Source organism: Berghia stephanieae, chromosome 15 (assembly GCF_034508935.2).
Source record: "Berghia stephanieae isolate SIO BIC M18660-M18661 chromosome 15, UCSD_Bste_1.3, whole genome shotgun sequence".
NCBI classification, from domain to species: Eukaryota; Metazoa; Mollusca; class Gastropoda; order Nudibranchia; family Aeolidiidae; genus Berghia; species Berghia stephanieae.
This window is the reverse complement of record NC_088374.1, coordinates 19,267,128-19,291,745: the sequence shown is the minus strand read 5'-3', so window position 1 is coordinate 19,291,745 and position 24,618 is coordinate 19,267,128. Positions and strand designations below refer to the sequence as shown.

Below are 24,618 nucleotides of genomic sequence, written 5' to 3'. Positions count from 1 at the left end.
AGAGACCAGTCACCGTGTAGGTGTAACACTGTCTTTTTATTGGTTAGGGTTAGGGTTAAGGGTTAAGGGTTAAAGGTTAAGGGTAAAGGGCATAGTATGTACTATGGACTATTATGTAACAGATAAATGCTTTTTTTACAAGGAAAAAAAAACGTCATCTCTCAAAAAAAATATTTAAAAATTGAGCTTTATATAGCGCAATATCCACTAAATGTGCTCAAAGCACTTTACAAGGGATCTCTGGTCAACAGAAACATTTAATATGTAGGACGGGACATGACGCCTGTTAGGTGATATTACAATTTTTTCGGACAAAGACAACGCTGTTAACGACCAGGTACTCATTTTACACCTGAGTACGGTGAGAGAATGTGAGTAAAGAGCCTTTTCCAAGGACTCAACTATGCGCTGAGCGCGAGGCTCGAACCCAGGACCTTCCGATCCGAAAGCGAGTGTCATACCACTAGATCACATAGCCGTACACAAAAAAAAGTGGGAACTATACATCTGATTGCTTCTGTTTCAAATAAGTACCTCTGTCCTGTGAGAATCCAGAACAAAAATAAACATAGAAAGTAACAGGGAAAGATAATAATATAGGGGGATAGAAGGGATCTACTAAAACAGAGAGTTCTGTCCCTTGAGATGGCCCCAAGAATAGCTGCTGACAGACCAGGTGGAGATCCCTTGTATCGTTTGTTTTTATTTGGTTTTTAAGGGTTATACGGCACTTGCAACACGTTTAAGGTCATATCAGCGCCAGTAAAAAAGGAAGAAAATGTGATAGTAAAAAGTTCTAGAATTACAATTAAAGTACCCAAGAAAAGGTAAGACAAAGGGGTATTGGTTCAAATAAGAAACAGGTGTAGATTCCAAGAGCACACTATCAAAGTACTTAGTTTGAGATCACTAAAAGTCTCGTACAGACACAAGCACAGGTCCCCACTAAGAGGAATACACTCAAATGTTTTACAAATCATATATAATACTGTCATCTGCATTTTTTGCCAAATTGGGACCTAAAATTTGCCAAAAGTTGCCCAAAAAACCCCCAAAATTTGCCAAGGAATTTGCCAAAAAGACCAAAATTTGCCAAAAAATTTGCCGAGAGGAACTAAGCGTTTCAGTAAAAATTAACACGCGATACAGAAAACAATATATATAAAAGACAATTTCTTACATTTAAGGAGGCTACATTTATTAATTTACACATTAGCGTTGTTACAAAGATTTTAAAGGATCATTATCCGTAGAAAGTAGCTTCCCTTGGTTTGGGCCCAGGCAAAGCTGCAACATTTCTCAAGTTTCGCACTTTTTTTTTCTTTATTTTGTTTTCGCTTCTTTTTTTCCCCCAAAAATTTGCCACGCGATTTGCCAATTTTCCCAAAATTTGCCACGATTTCCTGATATTTGCGGCCACAAATTGCCATTTGCGGCTGCAAAAAATGCAGATGACAGATAATATAAAGAAAACATGATATAATGCATAACAGAGAGATGATTTATAAGGAAAAAAATATCATTTCCCAAAACTAACTATACATTTAACTGTTTCCCTCCCTGCTAGGACTCCGGCCAGGGCCAGGACAAAACCAAGTAATCTCATTCCAAGACAAAGACAGAAAGCAAGTTGGACAACAGATATAGGGGGATAGAAGACGCAGTAAGTACCTATCTGCCCACTATGGGAGGCCAGGAACCCCATCCAGTATCTCATTCCAAGACCAAGACAGAAAGCATGTTGGAAAACAGACATAATGGGATAGAAAACACAGCAAGTACCTTTGGCAAGGACCAGGACAAAACAGAGTAATCCCATTCCAATATAAAGACTCAGAAAACAGATATACGGGGACGGAAGACACAGCAAGTGACCTCCTGCCCACCATGGGAGGTCAGAAGACCCCATCCATTATTTTGTTGATAAGGGGAGACACCTAAAATATTTACACCAGTTATCTCTGATCATAATAAACAGGAGTAGATATAATTTACATCATCTTTGTTTTTGACAAAGTATCAAACTTCACAACTAATAATTGACAAAGTATCAAACTTCACAACTAATAATTGACAAAGTATCAAACTCCACAACTAATAATTGACAAAGTATCAAGCTCCACAACTAATAATTGACAAAGTATCAAGCTCCACAACTAATAATTGACAAAGTATCAAACTTCACAACTAATAATTGACAAAGTATCAAACTTCACAACTAATAATTGACAAAGTATCAAACTTCACAGCTAATAATTGACAAAGTATCAAACTTCACAACTAATTATTGACAAAGTATCAAACTTCACAACTAATAATTGACAAAGTATCAAACTTCACAACTAATAATTGACAAAGTATCAAACTTCACAACTAATTATTGACAAAGTATCAAACTTCACAACTAATTATTGACAAAGTATCAAACTTCACAACTAATAATTGACAAAGTATCAAACTTCACAACTAATAATTGACAAAGTATCAAACTTCACAACTAATAATTGACAAAGTATCAAACTCCAAAACTAATAATTGACAAAGTATCAAACTTCACAACTAATAATTGACAAAGTATCAAACTTCACAACTAATAATTGACAAAGTATCAAACTTCACAACTAATAATTGACAAAGTATCAAACTTCACAACTAATAATTGACAAAGTATCAAACTTCACAACTAATAATTGACAAAGTATCAAACTCCACAACTAATAATTGACAAAGTATTGACAAAGTATGAAACTTCACAACTAATAATTGACAAAGTATGAAACTTCACAACTAATAATTGACAAAGTATCAAACTTCACAACTAATAATTGACAAAGTATGGAACTTCACAACTAATAATTAACAAAGTATCAAACTTCACAACTAATTATTGAAAAGTATCAAACTTCACAACTAATAATTGACAAAGTATCAAACTTCACAACTAATAATTGACAAAGTACCAAACTTCACAACTAATAATTGACAAAGTACCAAACTTCACAACTAATAATTGACAAAGTATCAAACTCCAAAACTAATAATTGACAAAGTATCAAACTTCACAACTAATAATTGACAAAGTATCAAACTTCACAACTAATAATTGACAAAGAAAACATCCTCCAGAATAGCACTTTCCTCGCTGTCCTCCACATCGAGTTCATCTTTCTTACGTCGGCTCGGGAGAACTTCATCACTCAAGTCATCAGTTTGAAGATGCAGGTAGGACCCATGATGAGAATCGCTGTCCTCGTCATCAACATCACCACCATCATCGTTGTCATCGTAATCAACTTTAACAACCTTTAAGTCATCGTCATTGTTATCAACATCATCGTCATCTATAAGATTTACATTGTTGTATTTCATTCTCGCTTTCGATTTCGTATTCGGAATCGGATTCAAAGATTTTATCACAGAGTCCCACATCTTGCCCTCATCCTCACCATCATCGTATTCAGTTAAACGCCTACTACCCCTAACACCTCTCACATCATTATTATATTTGTTATATCCATCATCGTTATCATCATCATCATCGACAAATTCCTCACCTCCCGACAACGACAAGAACAAATCATCAAGATTACTATCATCATTATCGTCATAATCATAAAATGTCTCATCATCATCATCATCAACACCATCATCATCATCACCATTCCCACCACCACCACCACCACCAGACACAATCTTCCTCAACCCATTCAACCTCTCTTCCTTTAAACCCACACAATCAAAGACTTCCAACTCCTCATCAACTCTTAACCCTTTCCCTCCAGTCTTACTCCGCCTCAATAACGTTTCCCTGTTACTATTTTTATCTTTATTTCCTAAACCAGAAAAATGTCCAGGCTTTCTATTTCTATTCCTATCCCCGGGCCTCAAACCTCCCACCCATCTACTCCTCCCCTCACCCCTTAACGTTGACGAAGGTTTCAATGTTGACCCTTGAACTCTTAACTCTGAACTCCACCTATTCTCATTAATACCAAAATCATCCTCATCATCGCCATCGCTATTTCTCACAGCTTTCCTTCCCTCTCTGAAAAGAGATTTTCTTGTTTTGGAAGTAGAAGTTGAGGTTATCTGTCGTTGATTATAATTCTGATCACTCCTTCCATCAGCTTTAGGCTTCAGTTTCAGATCGAGTCCGTTATTCCAGTCATCAGGAAAACTGTTGTTGTTATGGGACGGTTTAGAGTGTTGGTGTGTTTTGGAATTGTTTGTAAATGTCTTTGGTAGGTGGTAAGGTTGTGGAGGTAGTGACTGTGTAACTCTTTCTTTGGTCGGGGCAGTCCGGAAACGATGGCTGTTGCCATCTTTATCATCATCATCGTTTTCATTCTCACCGGGAAGAGAGTTGATTATCTTGAGCACAGCTAGAGTCTTATCCCTGAAAATGAAAACAAGAAAACAAGAAACAATTTAGACTTTGAAACGGATGGACACAAAATAAAAATGAATATTTATGGAGGTGTGGCTATGTGGACTTGTGGTATGATGACACTCGCCCTCGGATTGGAAGGTCCAGGGTTCAAATCCTTCTCTGAGTGGCACATAGTTGAGTCCTTGGAAAAGGCTCTTTACTCACATTATCTCAAATAAATTGGTGTAAAATAGATACCTGGTCATTAACAACATAGTCTCTATTGGAAAAAAATGTATTATCACCTATCAGGCGTCATGTGTTGTCCTACATGTTTAAGTGTTGCTGTTGACTAGGGACCCCTTGTAAAACGCTTTGAGCACTTTTAGTGAATATTGCGCTTTATAAATGCTCTAGTTTTTACGTCATTTTCAGGGAATTACGATGCTCCACGCGTTTCACAATGTTTTATTTATTCTTTTAATTCAGTCATCATAAGAAACCAAATTTCCCTTGAGTAGTAGCGTATGGCTACACCTCCAGATTATGTTTGTCGATCCCTGATGTCAGGTCATCTCCGGCTTCAAAGAATGTTTCGTACCCCCCTTCCAATCTTGTTACCGGGCATTGCAGGACCAGATGGTCGATGGTTTGACGTGCCCCTTTGCAGTATTGGCAGATTGGTGAGTCAATGAGTCTCCATCGATAGAGGCTTTCTTTGCTGCGACTATGGTTGGTTCTAAGTCGGTTCGAAATCATACTGGTTAGCAAGCCTGAATTCAGGATAGAGAGAGAGAGAGAGAGAGAGAGAAGACAGAGAGACAGAAAGAGAGAGAGTAAGAGAGAGAGAGAGAGAGAGAGAAGACAGAGAGACAGAAAGAGAGAGAGTGTGTATGTGTGTGTGTGTGTGATTGTGTAAGTGTGTGTGTGTGTAAGTGTGTCAAGGAAATAGAAAAACCAACCCAGGAGATTCACTGAAGCGAGGTCTGGACACCGACTGGTGACTGGGTGTCTTTTTGTGACTGGAATGTCTTGTGTCCTTCACCTTGTTCAACGTCTCTGGTTTTTCCACCAACAAGACATCGCTGAAATGTTAAACAAAAAAAGTAGTCTGGGGTAAGATGGCTGATTTGTAAAATTCTTTTTTTTTTTTAATTATTTACAAATCGCATTTTTCTATTTGTTTTGTTCAGCATTGTATGTTTGTTTTTAAGGGTTTTACGGCACTTGCAACACATTAATGTCATATCAGTGCCAGTAAGAAGGAAGAAAATGGGATAGTAAAAAGTTCTAGAATTACAATTAAAGCACCCAAGAAAAAGTAATACAAAGGGGAATTGTTTCAAATTGCAAACAGATGTAGATTCCAAGAGCACACCATCAAAATACTTAGTTTGAGATCACCTAAAAGTCTCATCCAGACACAAGCACAGGTCTCCACTAAGAGGAAGACTCAAATGTTTACAAATATATATAATATGTATATAAAACATAATACGGTGCATAACGGAGAGATGATTTACAAGGAAAAAAATATCATCTCCCAAAACTAACCATACATTCGACTGTTTCCTTCTCAGCCAGGGTATCTGCGCATAGTTCAGTCCTGGGAAAAGACCTTTACTCACATTCTCTCACGTACTCAGGTGTAAAATGAGTACCAGGCCGTGAACAAAGTTGTCTCTGCCCGGAAAAAAATTGTAATATCGCCTAACATCCGTCATGTCCCGTCCTACATGTTAAATGTTGCTGTCGGTCCGGGACCCCTTGTAAAGCGCTTTGAGCACGTTTAGTGGATATTGCGCTATATTAAAAAAGCTCAAAATGAAGGGAATTTTATTTTATTTATTTATATTTATATCAATCTATTCATTCCTGAGACGGATAATGACCCTGACCTTGGAATGGAAGAAGCAAATGACATGCTGGTCCCAGCATCTACCGTTGCAGGCGTCGGAGAGGAAACGACAGCAGCATTCTTCAGATCTGTAGCAGTAGTAGTAGTAGTAGTAGTATTAGTGGTCATAGCTATACTTTCCTTCGGATGATGAAGATGTCCACTGTCTGATGCAGGTGTCGCATCATCATCGTTGTTGTTGTTCTGGTTGTTGTCAGGTGTCACAATGAATTTTTTGTCAAGGTTGGAGGTTGGTGATGTCACTTCCTCCTCTGAAAAAAAAAACACAAAGCAGGGTGAACGTGTGAATAGTTGCTTTAACAAAAATTGGTTTTGATTGCTTTTACGGCGTTTGCGATATAGGGCAGTTCAGGTCTGAGTTAGTAAAATGAAAGGAAGAGAACAATTCCTGATGTGTATCTCGTGCTTGACACAGGAAGCTGCGTATCTTCGCTCCTGTTTGTGTTAAATGTTTATGCTGATTCTTTTGTTTATTTGGATTAATTCTTATAGAAGAAGAAGAAGAAGAAGAAGAAGAAGAAGAAGAAGAAGAAGAAGAAGAAGAAGAAGAAGAAGAAGAAGAAACAGAAGAAGAAGAAGAAGAAGAAGAAGAAGAAGAAGAAGAAGAAGAAGAAGAAGAAGAAGAAGAAGAAGAAGAAGAAGAAGAAGAAGAAGAAGAAGAAGAAGAAGAAGAAGAGGTGGTGCGGTCGTGTGAGAGCTTTCGAAGGAGAATATATATTTCGAAGAAAAATAATTATTTCGCATTATTTTTTTCCCATCTCACATCCAGACGGAACCAAAAAAATATAGAGACCGAGAAATAAGAACCGGAGATATGCATGTGTGTCGGTAGCAAAATAGAGAGAAACCTTCCGGTCCTGTTCGACACACTTCTGTGCGTGTGTTATTTACTGACTAGGTGTGTGTGTGAGGACGACTCGCACGAACTTCGCGACCCACTCTCGCTGGCTGTGGCACAGTAGGCAGGCAGTGAATACATCCACGTCTAGCGGAGCTTGTAGGTGGCATGATAATATTATAGCTAACAGATAGACGGCAAATTTTGTTTTGTCTTTGATGCGACAAATGAAATTGTTTTTTTTTTTTTTTTAAGTCGGCATTTGAAACGGAATAAAATCTATTTTTTTTTCGAGGAACGAAATAAAAGTCTTTTACTTTATTTTTTATCGGTTCTGTTCTTTGACGTTACGAATTCTATTATTACTATTATTCTTTTTTTTAAAAATTAGCACTTAAGAGCAAAATCGTACTGTCGAAAATCCGACAATAGATTTACAGGCCTGATTTAACATGTAGGACGGGACCTTCCGATCCCAAAGCGAGTGTCATACCACTAGACCACATAGCTGAACAAGGTCGTCAACTTTATCCAGTACCAATGGAACAATAATAATAATAGATCTTTATTGTCCATAAATAAGGCAATTTGTCATTTAGTTACACTTGTTATAACGTTATATGATAACTATAACATTGAACAGATATTTCACTCCTACTTATTCTCTCTCTCTCTCTCTCTCTCACACACACACAAACACACATACTCTCTATCTCTCTCTCTTTCTTATCAATCTCATCATCATCATCATTGTGCCCCAATACTTGCCTGTATTTGATAAAAAGGAGTACTCCAATCTTTTCACAACAGCGTCCATACCATCAACACCACCACCACCACCAGCACCCATCCTGTTATCGTTCTTGTCATAGGTGACGCACTCGTCCCCATCCCGACCTCGTAACCTATGACCTTGACCTTCACCATCATTTTCTCTTGCTCCTCCTTTCCTCCCACTCCCTCCTCCAATCTTCAACTCCTGTCCATCCCTTTTGTTTCTTGCTACAGCCACCGCCGCAGACACCGACTGCCTGTCATCTCGGTGACTTGCAGAGTTATGCCCCTTTCTATTCACACTACTGACTGCTCTCCCTTTCTTCAGGCCATGACCTGACACAACATCGGACATAGGATCAGGGCTATGAAACTCTTCTTCCTTTTCCCCTTTCTCCAAGCCATCTGTTATGAATAAGGAAGAAGAAAACAATTGTCAGTGACAAAATAATTTAGAGTATATAATTTATATTAATAATAATAACAATAATAATAATGCTGAAAACTTATATAGCGCTATAACTCCACGACACCAGACTCTAAGCGCTTGAATTACAAATTACTTTGGCTGAAACATAATCATTTACACACACAAGCACACACACACACACACACACAACACAACACAACACATAACACAAACCAAACCTATCTTGCTTCTCATACATATATACGTATATATAAATATACAATCATATCTGTTCCTTGTTTTTAATTTGCTAGTCGATAAAGAATAATCCAAGGGCCATTTCCATACACATAAACAGTCTGTTAAAAAAAACAACAATTGTCCAGATTGCCAAACCGGGACAGCCACGATTTTATTAGGACGGTTGGCCGCTATGTAAATGAAATATACAGATGCTTACTTTTTTCAAAATTTCGGCTCCTCGTTTCGGTCTCTTGGATGTTACCTAGGAATTGCTGTCTCTGTAGAAAATAATAAAGAAAAGAAAAAAATAATAATAAAGATTATACAATGAAATCTCGTAATATTGCCATGTTTGGGACCAAGGCAAAATTGGCGATATTATAACAAACTTGGTCATAACAAGAAATGAATGAGTAGAAAAGTGCCAGAAGACAATAGAGAATAAAAGCTTTGCGGTGATGAGGAATCGAACCCATGACCTGACTGTTACAGTAACCCTGCCTGGCCACGAGAGAGATGCTCTACAATTGATGCTGTCCACCACTCCAAAAAAAGGTGGTTTCAAACGGAGGAACTATCTTGAGTTCCTCTTACGACTCCTCGAGATCGTGAAATGTCTGAAGACTGAGTTGTTCCGCGAGGCTTATTTTTAATAAAATAGATGTTGCTTTGATTTTGTTTTTTTCGTATGCATGCTTATGATGTATCTTGTAGTGTCGTGATTTTCAATTTTGTTGTTTTTAAACATTTTTATTTTTATTTTCATTTTTATTATGTAAAGCGCCGCACAGCACGATTAACATGGATGTTTAGGTGCTATATAAATTCATTATTTACTATTACTATTTACTAAGTCGTATTGAGAAATGATCTATTCAAGGCAAAATATTGGCAGTCAATGAGGTTGGTAGTCTAATAGGGGGTGGTATAATGAGGTTTGATTGTAATGGGAATAATGGTAATAATAACAAATAGATGCTAATTATAAGAATCTGAAATACTCATCAACAGTCATGACATCACTTCCTTCTCACGGTAACATAGTAACTGGCCGTAAACTATCAGAACAATGGCGGACGCCCTAATGAAATATTTCTCCGATGAGCATAAAAACGTATCCAGAAGAAAAAAAACATTATAAATCTGATCATGTTTTGACTTTTACACATTCTGATCACAAGACATATGAAAAGTTCTAGCCAGCAGGAAGAATAAAAAGTAATGATTTTCTTTGTTTAGAACCATGATGGCCGCCGTTGCTTGGCGACGTGACATCAGACTATTGGATCCAATTTCCACAAAGGATCAAAAACATGGATGGAGCACATACACTACAAAGGTCACAACCAAATAAATATAAAGTTACGATTTCTGAGAAGATTTGCTTCGCCATTAAAGGGCTACAAGACAGAATCAAACCTTATAATTGTGTTGTTCGTGTTTTGTCAAAAGATGGCGTAACTTGTTTTGCTCCTCGAGCAAGGCAGCTCGCTGATTCAACAATTCTCTCTTCCTTTCTGATGCAGAAAGCTGGGATAAAAAATAGAAAAAAAACAAAACAAACAAACAAATGAAACATTGATTTGAAAATGGTGATGACAGTAGCAGTAATAGTTAAATAGGGAAGAAAAAGTGGATGTTTTTAAATTATAGCTTTTTAAAGTGTCCAGATTTCTTTTCCAAACCCTCTGTCCATCGAGCAGTGATCGGGTAGCTGGATCTGTTAGATCTGGTGGAAAAAAAGACTAGCATCCTATCCAAATGGTAGCAAGCAATTGATATTGTCCGTTTTGCATTATAGAAACTGGGATAAACTTCAGCTCCATGGGCCTTATGGCTCTGAAGGGTTACTTTTCTATATAGAGTATATAAAAAAATGAATATAACAACTTAAAAAAAAAAGAACAAAATGGCAAATACAGAACGTTTCAGGCTCAAATCCCTTCTTCAACCAGCAACAACAACAACAAAAAAAACCAATGAAACTAACTTTACCTTTTTATAATAGTGTAAGAAGTCCTTGTCAGCTCCCAACTGGCTCTCCATTAAATTTTTGAAGTTGCTGTCGTAGTCGTCTTCGTCGACACCAACACCTCCGGCAACTAATCTTGCATTTGCCATCCTCCTCCCACTGGCAGCATCACCATTGTCATCATCATCATCATCATCATTATCCGTGCCACGCATATTCACATTCCAACTTTCCCCGCCGCCATCCTTCATTTTGATTGGTTTAGCTTTTTCATTTTTCCCATGAATGAAGCCAGCATGGGCATCATTCCGATCCACGTCTTGACTAGCCATCTGTATTGTTTTCCCTTTTCTTGCTCCAACATCAACAACATCATCATCATCATCGCCAACACCACCATCATCATTATCAACACCTTTAAATCTTTCAACGTCTCTCTTCGTATCGGAGACGAGAGTAGAATCGGCATCGGACACGTAGTCTCCGATGTCAGAACTCTTTTGTGTGCTGGACATGATTGGAGGGAAAAAAACACCCAGGGATTTGGTGGGAGGGTGTCGATGTTGATGTGTCTTTGACGGTTTAGTATGATATTGATGATGGCGTTCTTTTTTCTTGGTATCTTTTGCCGCATCGACAGACCTTCTCTCATCGGCAATCCTCCTCCCTGTTTCGCGTCTTTTGAGTTCCATCTGCTTTTCTCTATTGAAATGATCATCGTCGTCGTTATGATTTTTGTTGTTGACAGCGATACCATCAGCACGATGGGGTCTTGACTGGACACCCATAAACCTGGAAAACAATTCTGCCTTCTCTGGACTAACTGGAGCACCTGTTCTCAAATCCTCTGTATAACGAAGCCCCACCCCTTCTTCTCTATCATTGTTGTCGTGATTAGTCTTCATCTTAACATTCTCGACCACTTCTTCCACCTTTCTCCTCTCTTTGGTCAGTTGCTTGTCAATCATAGCAGTGAAAGGTCGATGTGGGAGGGGCCTAGAGCTAGAGCTGTCAATCACGGGTTGAGGAGGTGGGGACTGTGAAGGGAGGACATAAGTTGAAAGCCCGTCCAACGGATCTGATTGGTCTGTAGCTGTGGCATTTGTTTCGTTGATGTAAATGTGGGTAGAGGGTTCTTCTATGACGAAATCTGTGTGGATTAGAAATGGTCATATCAATAATAATAACAACAACAACAACAACAACAACAACAACAACAACAACAACAACAATAATAATAATAATAATAATAATAATAATAATAATAATAATAATAATAATAATAATAATAATAATAATAATAAAATAACAATAACAATAATAATAATAATAATAATAATAATAATAATAATAATAATAATAATAATAATAATAATAATAATAATAATAATAATAATAAGAAGAAGAAGAAGAAGAAGAAGAAGAAGAAGAAGAAGAAGAAGAACAACAACAACAACAACATCAACAACACCAATAATAACAATAATCATTTTCAATCCATTACCTTCGTCCCTTTCCAAACTTCTCTCATCTTCAAGCCAGATACATTGTGTGTCCCTGAGACCAGAGGAAATCACTGCATGACCAGCATTCCTTCTAATCCTTTGATCATTCTTGTCCTCCGAATCGTCACCCTGTGATTGTGGCCGTTGTTTTGATTGACGATGTTTTGGTTGCTGCCGCTGCGGATAGACGCCACCACTATTTTTCACAGCTTCGTTAAGATTATCTTTAACTCTGCTGTGATGCTGCTCTTGTTGTTTTGGCTGGTCTTCTTGTTGCTGCTGCTGCTGCTGCTGTTGCTTTGAGTGGCGATTCTTTTTTTGATGCTGGAGAAGCTGTTGTAGTTGCTGTTGTTGCTGCAGTTTGACAATGTAACTCTGATACTCCAACAGCCTGTTTTGTACATCTGTAAGGAGAAATGAGACATGACGAAAACGGGGTGAATGATGTCATGACAGGTTTTCTTTTTAAAATAAAAAGTAATCTTTTACAAATGCTGACGTGCCTATTTGTTTGTTTTTGTTTTTAAGGGTTTTGCGGCGCTTGCAACACATTTAGGTCATATTGACGCCAGTAAAAAGGAAGAAAATTGGATAGTAAAAACATTCTCTATGTACAATTAAAAGGCCTTGAGGAAAAAGTAAAACAAAGGGAAATGGTTCAAATAGGGAACAGTTGTAGATTCCAAGAGCACACTATCAGTGTACTTAGTTTGAGATCACCCAAAAGTTTAGTTATCCAAAATGAGTTCTTGGCATAATGATTAAATCAACCCTTTTTGTACATCTTCGGGAAATATCAAAAGCTTTCACTTCTAAATATTTTTTTATAGTTAGTCAAGTTGAAAAAGTATGAAATTTTAGAAAAGTTGCTGGATACATTTCCCATACATCTGACCATAACTTCATGAAAAATCACACGATTTACTTCAAATAAAGATTAAAATACTCTGGTGAGCATATTCTTTCAGAAAATGCAGAAAATGCAAATCCAAATTTTTCACCTTTCAACTGTTTATGTCATGCACTGACAGATATAGTAAACATTTTATTGTGACAAAGTGGCTTGACTGTGATCTTATCGTGCACTACATCTGGCCAAATTAAAAGTAGTCCTTCAGGGCCATTCGGCCTATGGAACCCAGTTTCTATTATGTGAAACTGACAATAGCAACTGCTTGCTACCCTTTGGATAGGATGCTAGTCTATCGCAAAATACTTTCCACCAGATCTAACAACAGACCCAGCTGCCCAATCACTGCTGCTGAGTGAACAGGGGGAGGTGAGAAAAAAATTTTTTTCTTCGACTGATTGATCTCGGTCTCTTCGCTTGTGAGGTCCTTTAGAGTTACCCCCCTTGCTTGAAGGTTGGAGATGTCTGTCCCAAGAGTGGATATCTGATTTTTTTTTTTTTTAAATAAGATGAAAAGTTTAAATTAAAGTAAGTTATTTTGGTAAATTTACCAACACAGCTATCGGGACCTTCCTGAGACGTGAGTAAATTTACCTTCTCTCTCCTTGAGTATGGCCTCCTGCTGCTGTACCAGGGTAAGGATCTGCTGCTGGTAGTGATTTCTCTCCTCTGTCAGGTTATGCTCTGCATTTTCCTTCTCCTCACCAACCCTACAACAACAAAAAAAGGTTGAAGATTTAACTAACGTTAAGTAGTGAAAACTACTAGACTAGGAAGCTTCTAGAATCTGTTGACTGTAAAAATGTATAGAACAAAAATGAATATAATAGCTGAATAAAAAAAAATAAAAAAGAAAAAAGAAAGAAAGAAAAAGAAAAAAAAAAAAATAAAGAAAGAAAAAGAAAAAAGAAAAAAAAAAAGAAAGAAAAAAAAAAGAAAAAAGAAAAAAAAAAGAAATAAAGAAAGAAAAAAAAAAAAGAGCAAATAATTGTAAAATTACATGTAAAATATTTTTAAAAAACAAAAAAAAAACAAATACAGGCTGCAACTGTAATTCCATAATCAATAGATAGGATGTTACGGCTAGTAAGTACTATACATCAAATCAAAGTGACCCAGCTACCCAATCACTACTCGCTCAGCGCATAATTGAGTCCTTGGAGAAGGCTCTTTACTCACATTCTCTCACCGTACTCAGGTGTAAAATGAGTACCTGGCCGTTAACAGCATTGTCTCTGTCCCAAAAATTTGTAATTCGCCAAACAGGCGTCATGTCTCGTCCTACATGTTATGTGTTGCTGTTGGCCAGGGACCCCTTGTAAAGCGCTTTGAGCATGTTTAGTGGATATTGCGCTATATAAAAGCTCAAGTTTTTTTATAACAAGTACTTTACATCAAATCAAAGTGACCCAGCTACCCAATCACTACTACTTTGTGGACAGAAGAGCCAAAAAATTTTTTTTTAATTTAAAAATCATTAGACTGCATCTGGGTCTATTTCCAAGAAATGAAGTGAGTACGAAAGTGCCAGAAGACAACAGAGAATTAAAATTTTTTGCGGCACTGTAACTTTGCTTGTTATGCTAGTGCTCTCCCAACTGAGCCATCTGAACTCCAGTCTGGAAGAGACAGTAAAAGTGACTTCCTCTCCTAGAGCTGTACTATGTAATGTAAATGTTACTGCTCGAAGCTCGAAGAAATAAATAATATGAAATTGAATGTAAGCTTCAATTTTATTTTATTATTTTATTCATTCATCGTAACTACGCCACTACCACATTATCTCAATCAGCTGTAGTGTTTCATTCATCCTGTTTTGTTGATAAAGGGGAAACCCGAAACGTTCATTTGATCTGTTCTTGTAATAAAATTGAAGCTTACATTCAATTTCATATTATTTACTACATCTGTACTAAGACATGAGGCTGTGTGAAAGCCTCATTTTTGGTGATATTTGATACTAAAAGACATGAGACCATGTCGAAGCCTCATTTTTGGTGATATTTGATACTAAAAGACATGAGGCTGTGTGGAAGCCTCATTTTTGGTGATATTTGATACTAAAAGACATGAGGCTGTGTGGAAGCCTCATTTTTGGTGATATTTGATACTAAAAGACATGAGGCTGTGTGGAAGCCTCATTTTTGGTGATATTTGATACTAAAAGACATGAGGCTGTGTGAAAGCCTCATTTTTGGTGATATTTGATACTAAAAGACATGAGGCTGTGTGAAAGCTTCATTTTTGGTGATATTTGATACTAAAAGACATGAGGCTGTGTGGAAGCCTCATTTTTGGTGATATTTGATACTAAAAGACATGAGGCTGTGTGGAAGCCTCATTTTTGGTGATATTTGATACTAAAAGACATGAGGCTGTGTGGAAGCCTCATTTTTGGTGATATTTGATACTTAAAGACATGAGGCTGTGTGGAAGCCTCATTTTTGGTGATATTTGATACTAAAAGACATGAGGCTGTGTGGAAGCCTCATTTTTGGTGATATTTGATACTAAAAGACATGAGGCTGTGTGGAAGCCTCATTTTTGGTGATATTTGATACTAAAAGACATGAGGCTGTGTGGAAGCCTCATTTTTGGTGATATTTGATACTAAAAGACATGAGGCTGTGTGGAAGCCTCATTTTTGGTGATATTTGATACTAAAAGACATGAGGCTGTGTGGAAGCCTCATTTTTGGTGATATTTGATACTAAAAGACATGAGGCTGTGTGGAAGCCTCATTTTTGGTGATATTTGATACTAAAAGACATGAGGCTGTGTGGAAGCCTCATTTTTGGTGATATTTGATACTAAAAGACATGAGGCTGTGTGGAAGCCTCATTTTTGGTGATATTTGATACTAAAAGACATGAGACCATGTCAAAGCCTCATTTTTGGTGATATTTGATACTAAAAGACATCAGCATTAAGATATTTGATACTAAAAGAAGTCAGCATTAAGATATTTGATACTAAAAGAAATCAGAATTAAGATATTTGATACTAAAAGACGTCAGCATTAAGATATTTGATACTAAAAGACATCAGCATTAAGATATTTGATACTAAAAGACGTCAGCATTAAGATATTTGATACTAAAAGACATCAGCATTAAGATATTTGATACTAAAAGAAGTCAGCATTAAGATATTTGATACTAAAAGACGTCAGCATTAAGATATTTGATACTAAAAGACGTCAGCATTAAGATATTTGATACTAAAAGACGTCAGCATTAAGATATTTGATACTAAAAGACGTCAGCATTAAGATATTTGATACTAAAAGACATCGGCATTAAGATATTTGATACTAAAAGACGTCAGCATTAAGATATTTGATACTAAAAGACGTCAGCATTAAGATATTTGATACTAAAAGACATCGGCATTAAGATATTTGATACTAAAAGACGTCAGCATTAAGATATTTGATACTAAAAGACGTCAGCATTAAGATATTTGATACTAAAAGACGTCAGCATTAAGATATTTGATACTAAAAGATGTCAGCATTAAGATATTTGATACTAAAAGAAGTCAGCATTAAGATATTTGATACTAAAAGACGTCAGCATTAAGATATTTGATACTAAAAGACGTCAGCATTAAGATATTTGATACTAAAAGACATCAGCATTAAGATATTTGATACTAAAAGACATCGGCATTAAGATATTTGATACTAAAAGACATCGGCATTAAGATATTTGATACTAAAAGACGTCAGCATTAAATCGGCATTAAGATCTTTGGCAAATAAAGCTGTGGTAGAAATTCTATTCTTAATTTGTTTTTTCTGTATTAAATTAATCAAGAAATTATTTTTAAAAACTGACAATCTGCATTAAAATTAAAGCAAAAAAAATAGCAATCAAAGCATCGAAAAACTATGAACAACGTTAAAAGTTATTTCTGTTGTTGTGGAGCAAAACTTTCCAGTTTTTGATTATTTTTCATTATTAAACGCAGAGACTTATGAAAATTATACCAACCCCCCCCCCCCCCCCCCCCCCCTCCCAAAAAAAAATTAATTAATAATAATTTTTTTTGAAATATTAAAAAAAAAAAAAGAAACAAAACACAATTATTCTTCATGTCCTTTGTGCCTAATGTGTTATAAAAATAATTATTCGGCCGAACTTCTTCTTTAAAAATAACACGGAAAGGACAAAATACTCACTTGGCAAGTTCTTTGATAAGGTTGGCAATTCTCTTTTTATCCTCTGCACAAAGGTCCTTTAGAGTTACCCCCCTTGCTTGAAGGTTCGAGATGTCCGTCCCAAGAGTGGATATCTGATTTTTTTTTTTTTTTTAATAAGATGAAAAGTTTAAATTAAAGTAAGTGTTGTGGTGAATTTGGATCACGAAAGAGACCAAGAAGATTTTACTTTGAAGATTATTTCTATTTCTAAAGCTTTAATCAAATTTTAACACGAGGAGACATCTATAACGAAAAGAGAAAAACAAAACGTTAGAGGTACAATAGACACACAACATAAACAAAATCACTTACTTACTTATCCGAACCAGCGACCACCTGAGCTCTTGCTCTTCGGTCTTGTGCCATGACGTAGAAGTTAAGACGTCTTTTGTAGTTGTTAAACACAATCACAACAGTAAGATTCAAAGTTTAGATTGTAGTAAATGATGGGCATGTGTTTGGCTGTAAAGGGTTAATGACCAAACTCAGCATCCCTCAAATTTGTTACAAAGTCAAACAGGAGAATTCAAGAAAAAATAAATAAATAAAAATTATAATCCCAAAAATAACGTCTTGTTCTTGCTAACACTATCATGTTAAACAAAAATCTGAACAAGTGTGTATGAAAGAACAAAATAAGAAAGAAAAATACAAGAAAAAAAAACATCCCAAAAAAATCAGTCTACCTCGACTGGGGATCGAACCTCAGACCTTCTGATTACGTACCGATCAGACGTGCTACCATGCTTGCTTTGTCTGGCACCTTTCATACACACTTGTTCAGATTTTTATCTAATGCCGGTACCTGCTTCCTAGTTTCTTTACATGTTAAACAAAATATGTGGCTATGTGGTCTTGTGGTATGACAATTGCTTTCACATAGGAAGGTCCTGAGTTTGAGCCTCGCTCTGCGCATAGTTGAGTCCTTGGAGAAGGCTCTTTACTCACATTCTCTCACCATACTCAGGTGTAAAATGAGTATCTGGCTGTTAACAGAGTTGTCTCTGTCCGAAAAAAAATGTAATATTGCCTAAAAAGGCGTCATGTCCCGTCCCAGATGTTTAATGTTGCTGTTGACTAGGGATCCCTTGTAAAGCACTTTGAGCACGTTTAGTGGATACTGTGCTTTATGAAAACCGCAATTTAAAAAAACAAACAAAATAGACTGTCTTTCTTACATCTGTTGACAAAAGACCACTGGACATGGTAGTCTTTCCATGTGTGTCAGTGGTCTCCACAATCAACGGCTGGTTGACCGGGACAGCAGCCTTGACCTCTTTGGTCTTTCCACCTTTGACCTTGACCTTTGGCTTTGGCCTCTGGTTTCCAACATCGTTGACTCCTGGTACCAGAGAATCATGCTTGCTGGACATACCTGAGAATAAATAGATTATTCCATAATATGATGCAAATGGTACATAATTAAAATTGGCTAAAGTTAAGGTTTTACAGAGCGCAATATCTACTAAACATGCTCAAATGACAGAGACAACGCTGTTAATGGCGAGGTAATCGTGCGGCTATGTGGTCTAGTGGTATGACACTCGCTTTCGGATCGGAAGGTCCTGGGTTCGAGCCTCGCTCGGCGCATAGTTGAGTTCTTGGAAAAGACTCTTTACTCACATTCTCTCACCGTACTCAGGAGTAAAATGAGTACCTGGCCGTTAACAGCGTTGTCTTTGTCCGAAAAATTGTAATATCGCCTAACAGGCGTCATGTCTCGTCCTACATGTTAAATGTTGCTGTTGACCAGGGAGCCCTTGTAAAGCGCATTGAGCACGTTAAGTGGATATTGCGCTATATAAATGCTCAATAATCATTTTACACTTGAGTACAGTGAGAGAATGTGAGTAAAGAGCCTTTTTCCAAGACTCAACTATGCACCAAGCAAGGCTCGAACACAGGACATTCCGATCCGAAAGCGAGGGTCATAAAGATCACATAGCCGCACAAAACAAAGACTAGGCATAAGAAACATGATTTGCTTTATCACTTATGGATTAATCCCCAATATCTCACTGAAACAATTGCAAATAATTCCTCTCTTCGATTTAATACATAGAATAAAGAAGGGTTTGAGACAGAATTAAAGGTGTTACATAATGACATAATGAGTATATTTTTACCCCTGGCAATTTAATTGTTTAAATAAAATGGCAAAATGAAAAAGTTCAAATAAATTAGAAGGAAAGTTGTGGCTTTTAAAAATTCTGCTAAACCAGTTTGAGTTTATAGCTGTTACTATTACATCATTTCGACTGACAAATAATATAATTTTATCCCTTCCCCCCACCCACCCTTTACCTTCCCCCTCTATTTGAATGTGTGGGTTATCAAGATTTATGACTAATAGAACTTCTTACTATAATTATTAAGACCTTTAATGTGAATACAAATGATAACAATATATCTAAATTGGAAAGAAATTTTGATGGCAAAATGAAATAAAATTAAAGCAATTGGTATTTTTAAAATATAGATAATATTAATATCGGATTTTCCAAAGAAAACAAATTTAAAAACTTTAAAAATAAAAACAAGAAAATTAAGAAGCCCATAAAAGAGTTGGAAAGTATTAATTAAAAAAATATAAAAATAGTAAATGAAAATACTGAGAGCAATATGGACTAAATCTAAAATAATACATTACTAAATTAAGAGATATCGATATCGTCGGGCAGCCATGATGAGAAGATAATGAAAACATACCATTTCGGCGTGGAATTAAAAAGTGTCTGCGCATAAATATAGAGCCTTGAAATTTGGTATGAATAAAGTTCAGATGTTATTCTAACAACAAGCGTTTTTATCTTTAACATACATGCTGTAAATAAAAAATAAACGCATTTGACATTGAAAATTGCCAAATTTTAAATTCATAACTACAATTCCTGAAATTGGATTTTTCGTTAAAGTTGGCACCATGTTAAATATTTTAAAATGAAATTGACAGACGAAAAAAATTATACCAAAATATCTGCAATATTCCTCTTCATAACAAAGTTATTCATCAATTACTGAACCCCCCCTAACCGCGAACGGCAATTTCCAGTCACAACTTTCTTATGGATTTTAACCATTTTAATCATTATAATTATGGGTGACAGTGACAATCAATTTGACTCCTCCTACACTAGACTACAGCTGCTGCTGCTAAAATAAACCGCCTAGTTTGAACGATCATTTGGTCTAAGCTTCGATCCCTAGTCAAAATGGGTTCTTTAAATTTTCTTTCTGAAGTATTTACCGCTGTCTTGATCGTCATGCACACAGTCGACAACGTACATCTTATTTATTTTGTATTTCGTCCGTTTCCATACTGAATTGTCCATCATACTAGGCAGTTTAGTGAGCAGCAGCAGTGGCAGTCAAATTTTGACCCGACTCGCCCATAGGAAAGTTGTGACTGGAAATTGCCGTTCGCGTTTTGGGGGGTTCAATTAAAGATGCATAACTTCGTTATAAAGAGGAATATCGCAGATATTTTGGTATCATTATTTTCGTCTTTCAATTTCCTTTTAAACGGTGCAATTAAGGAAAAAATCCATTAATAATTCCAGAAGTTATATGAAGTTAAAAGTTGGCCATTTTCAAATGCATTTATTTTTTTATTTACCGCGTGTGTTTTTAAAATTAAAACGTTTATTTTTAGAATAACATCTCAACTTTATTCATGCCAAATTTCAGGGCTCTATATTGATGAGCAGACACCTTTTAACTCTGCGCCGAAATGCCTTGTTTACATTATCTTCTCATCATGGCTGCCGGACGATATCGATATTCATATCGATATTTTAAATTTAGTTATGTATTATGTTAATTTAGTTCATAACATTTTCAGTAACATTATTTACTATGTTTTTATTTTGAATACATAATTTCCAACTTTATTTATAGGCATTTTATAGATTTTGTTTTAAAAGTTCGTATATTTCTTCTCTTTATGAAATCCGATATCAATAATATCGATATTTTAAAAATACCAATTGCTTTAATTTAATTTTATTTTACTTTGCCATCAAGTCATCAAGTTTCTTTCCCATATGTTTAGATATGTTTATCATTTGTATCCATATTCTAGAGGCCTTAGCCTTAATAATTATAATGATAAGAAGTTCTATTAGTTTTGACACCCCCATACATTGAGAGAGAAGGGGGGGGGGATAAAATTATTTTAATTGTCAGTTCAAATGATGTAATAGCAATAAACCCAAAGTGGTTCAGCAGAATTTTTTAAAGTATTAAAAGCCAGAACTTTCCTTCTAATTATAATAGGGAATCTGTTTCAATTTATTTGAACTTTTTCAATCTACCATTTTATTTATATGCTATTAAATTGCCATAGGTAAAAATAAACTCATTATGTCATTACACAACACGTTTATATCTTTTCATTTAAATACTCTCAAACCCTTTTTTATTCTCTCTATGTATAATATTAATTAAAAGAGGGTAATTATTTGCAATTGTTTCAGTGAGATATTGGGGATAAATCCAAAAGTGATATAGCAAATTGTTTCTTACGTCTAGCCGAGTTTTTGATTATGTAACATTAGCGACATATTATGTAATAATGTGTTAATTTGAAATGTTTATCTTCCTCTTTATTAATGTAAATGATTTGTCCTCGATAAGACGAACATTTTGGTATACAATATATGATAAGAACTCCATATTGACTGTTTTAATCAGTTTTTATCAACATCACGCGATTTCGGTCACAACTTTGCAATGGTAATTTTGGGGTAAAAATCGGTCTGAAATTTCAGACTTTAAGCTGCCGTAACTACATTTCTAATCAAGATAGAAACAAAATTCAAACTGTTTTGTAATCTGAGTTGCCAGCTCTTTCATATGACATTGGTTTCAAGTGTGTGAGGTACATTTAGAATTTCTATTAAACTCCCTAATCATATCATATCCCATGCCCATACTACTACCCACTCGCAACAGATCAGTTTGTCCTGAGTATAAGAATTGATTTTTTAAATTAAATAATTAATTGCAAGAGATGAACATTCACTCTATGTTCATTGCAATGCCCAAATTCATGATTTAGGTTTATTTGAGGAACGCAACTAATCAACGAACCTTCCGAAGACCAAAACTTTGCTGGTATCGACGGTACATCCGCCATTTCTAAACAAACGCGCGTTGGCTCATGCTTTGCGCATGTCAAAACAAGTTGAATGAAAAGATAACATATACTGAAAGTGGATGTTTGATCGTTAAATATTATTGATCCAAACTTTAGTGGCGTTGTTTTGTTTTTCTTTAGTTTTAGTGATTATTTTCTAACGAAAGATCCGTATCTGAGACTTTTGTAAGCATGATAATCTTAAAATCTTTTTAAAGATTTGACTTACTGACCTATTGCCATCCTTCTCCATATCAACCTATTGGGACGCCTCGGTCGCCGACGGAAAATAGTGTCCATTACAGGCTCAATTATTAGACCTGCAAATGTGTGCATGTTGGTATCCATCCTTTGCAAGTGACAACTGGTCTGCAAGATCTCTTTCCGACCTTTCGTGGCTTTTTTTTTTTTTTTTTTGAATATTTTGATTGTTCTGAGTACGTGATTGAATAGTCTCCATAGTGTTTCTAATATTTGGGTTGAGAGTGGCGTTTCGTTGAATTTTTTTTATAAATTAAGACCAAAAAAAACAAAACAAAAAAAAAAACAACTTTTATATAGCGTAATATCCACTAAACGTGCTCAAAGCTCTTTACAAGGGGTCCCTGGCAAACAGCAACATTTAACATTTAGGACGGGACATGGCGTCTGTTAGGCGATATTATTTTTTTTTGCACAGAGACAATGCTGTTAACGACCAGGTACTCATTTTACACCTGAGTAAGGTGAGAGAATTTGAATAAAGAGCCTTCTTCAAGGACTGAACTATGCGCCGAGCGAGGCTCGAACTCAGGACCTTCCGATCCGAAAGCGAGTGTCATACAACAAGACCACATAGCCGTGCAATTTGTAAAAAAAAAAACATTTTATTTATCTTTTCTTAAAATGCAGCTTCCTCCAGGAATCGTACCACGTCTATGTGCACCATAGATTACACAGTGTGCACATCACAGATTACACAGTGTGCACATCACAGATTACACAGTGTGCACATCACAGATTACACATTGTGCACATCACAGATTACACATTGTGCACATCACATAGCTGTAAACCTATCCTTATACCCAAATGTTGTACGGCTATGTGGTCTATTGGTATGACACTCGCTTTCGGATCGGAAGGTCCTGGGTTCGAGTCTCGTTCGCTCGGCGCATAGTTGAGTCATTGGACAAGGCTCTTTACTCACATTATTCCCTCACCGTACTCAGGTGTAAAATAAAGTACCTGGCCGTTAACAGCGTTGCCTCTGTCCGAAAAAAGTGTACTATCGCGGATGGAAAAAAAACAATAACAAAGACATGAGTGACGTCAACTTCCAACTATCTATAGAATTATAATTTACCTCGATATAAATAAGTGCATGGTCATAAACTATTTATGAAAATGTTGATTAGTACTCTTTGACAATAGATAAAAATAGAATATTTTCTCACACATAATAGAAATCATATCTTATCAACGTGTACTTTATTTTCAGGTCTGATAACCCAAGTTGTTGTAGTCTCATTATTGTATGTAATAACAGAAATAATCTAAAACCGACGCAACACTAGTTCATAGCAAGCGTATTATTCGTCAGATCTAATAAACTCAGCTACCCATTCACTTATGGGATCAGATACAATCTCGATTGTGCTAGAATCGGTACCCGTCTTCTTGCTTGTGAGTTGAGTGCTCTACCCCTGGGATATTGAACAGACACTCCCGAGAACGTCCGCCCTGGCACTATGCTATTCCACAGCTGGGTATTGCGCTACCTCAGGGTGGGGTAGAAAGCAGAAACGCTGAGAAGATGTAAAACTTCGCAAGTCAATGCATATCGTGTCAGGAATGCTGGCAACAACGCCTAGAGAATGGGGCCCGATAATGGGAGTAAGAAGTCAGTGGATATTGGACATCAACGCCAACATGAAAAACCGATAGCTGAATCGATGGAACTCTCGCTTTACACGCAAAGGGACCAGGGTCGATTCCGGGTGAAGTCGAAATTATTATTTTTTTTCGGACCCCCCCCCCCCCCCCCCTTCCTTCCTGTCCATTCCCCCCCCCCCCCCCCCCCCCCCCCCTTCCTTCCTGTCCATCCTGCAGTGATCGGGTAGCGGGATCAGTTAGATCTAGTGGAAAGTACTTTGCGATAAATTAGCGTCCTATCCAATGGATAGCAAGCTATTGTCCATTTCACGCTATAGAAGCCGAGATAAGCTCCGGCTTCATGGGCCTTGCGGCACTGAAGGACTGCAAATAAAACTGGAGGTGTTTGAAACTGAACTCCTACATGTTTCGCTACAAGCTCTCGTCCAATCCAAGCTTTTGGTATTTTTATCAACATCCGGTTC

General features: G+C 36.4%; 1 protein-coding gene across 1 annotated transcript; it reads right to left on the bottom strand.

The window, feature by feature from the left end:
• Positions 1-22,323, bottom strand: LOC144960631 (uncharacterized). Its single transcript, XM_078893868.1, has 12 exons — positions 22,234-22,323; positions 18,321-18,517; positions 17,122-17,234; positions 13,533-13,648; positions 12,028-12,432; positions 10,547-11,673; positions 9,971-10,081; positions 8,769-8,829; positions 7,894-8,304; positions 6,268-6,538; positions 5,332-5,454; positions 1-4,396 (listed from the first exon to the last, which is right to left on the bottom strand). The coding sequence occupies exons 1-12, from the start codon at positions 22,277-22,279 to the stop codon at positions 3,097-3,099; spliced, it is 4,281 nt and encodes a 1,426-aa protein (XP_078749994.1). The 5' UTR covers positions 22,280-22,323; the 3' UTR covers positions 1-3,096.
• Between the last annotated feature and the right edge of the window lie 2,295 nt (positions 22,324-24,618).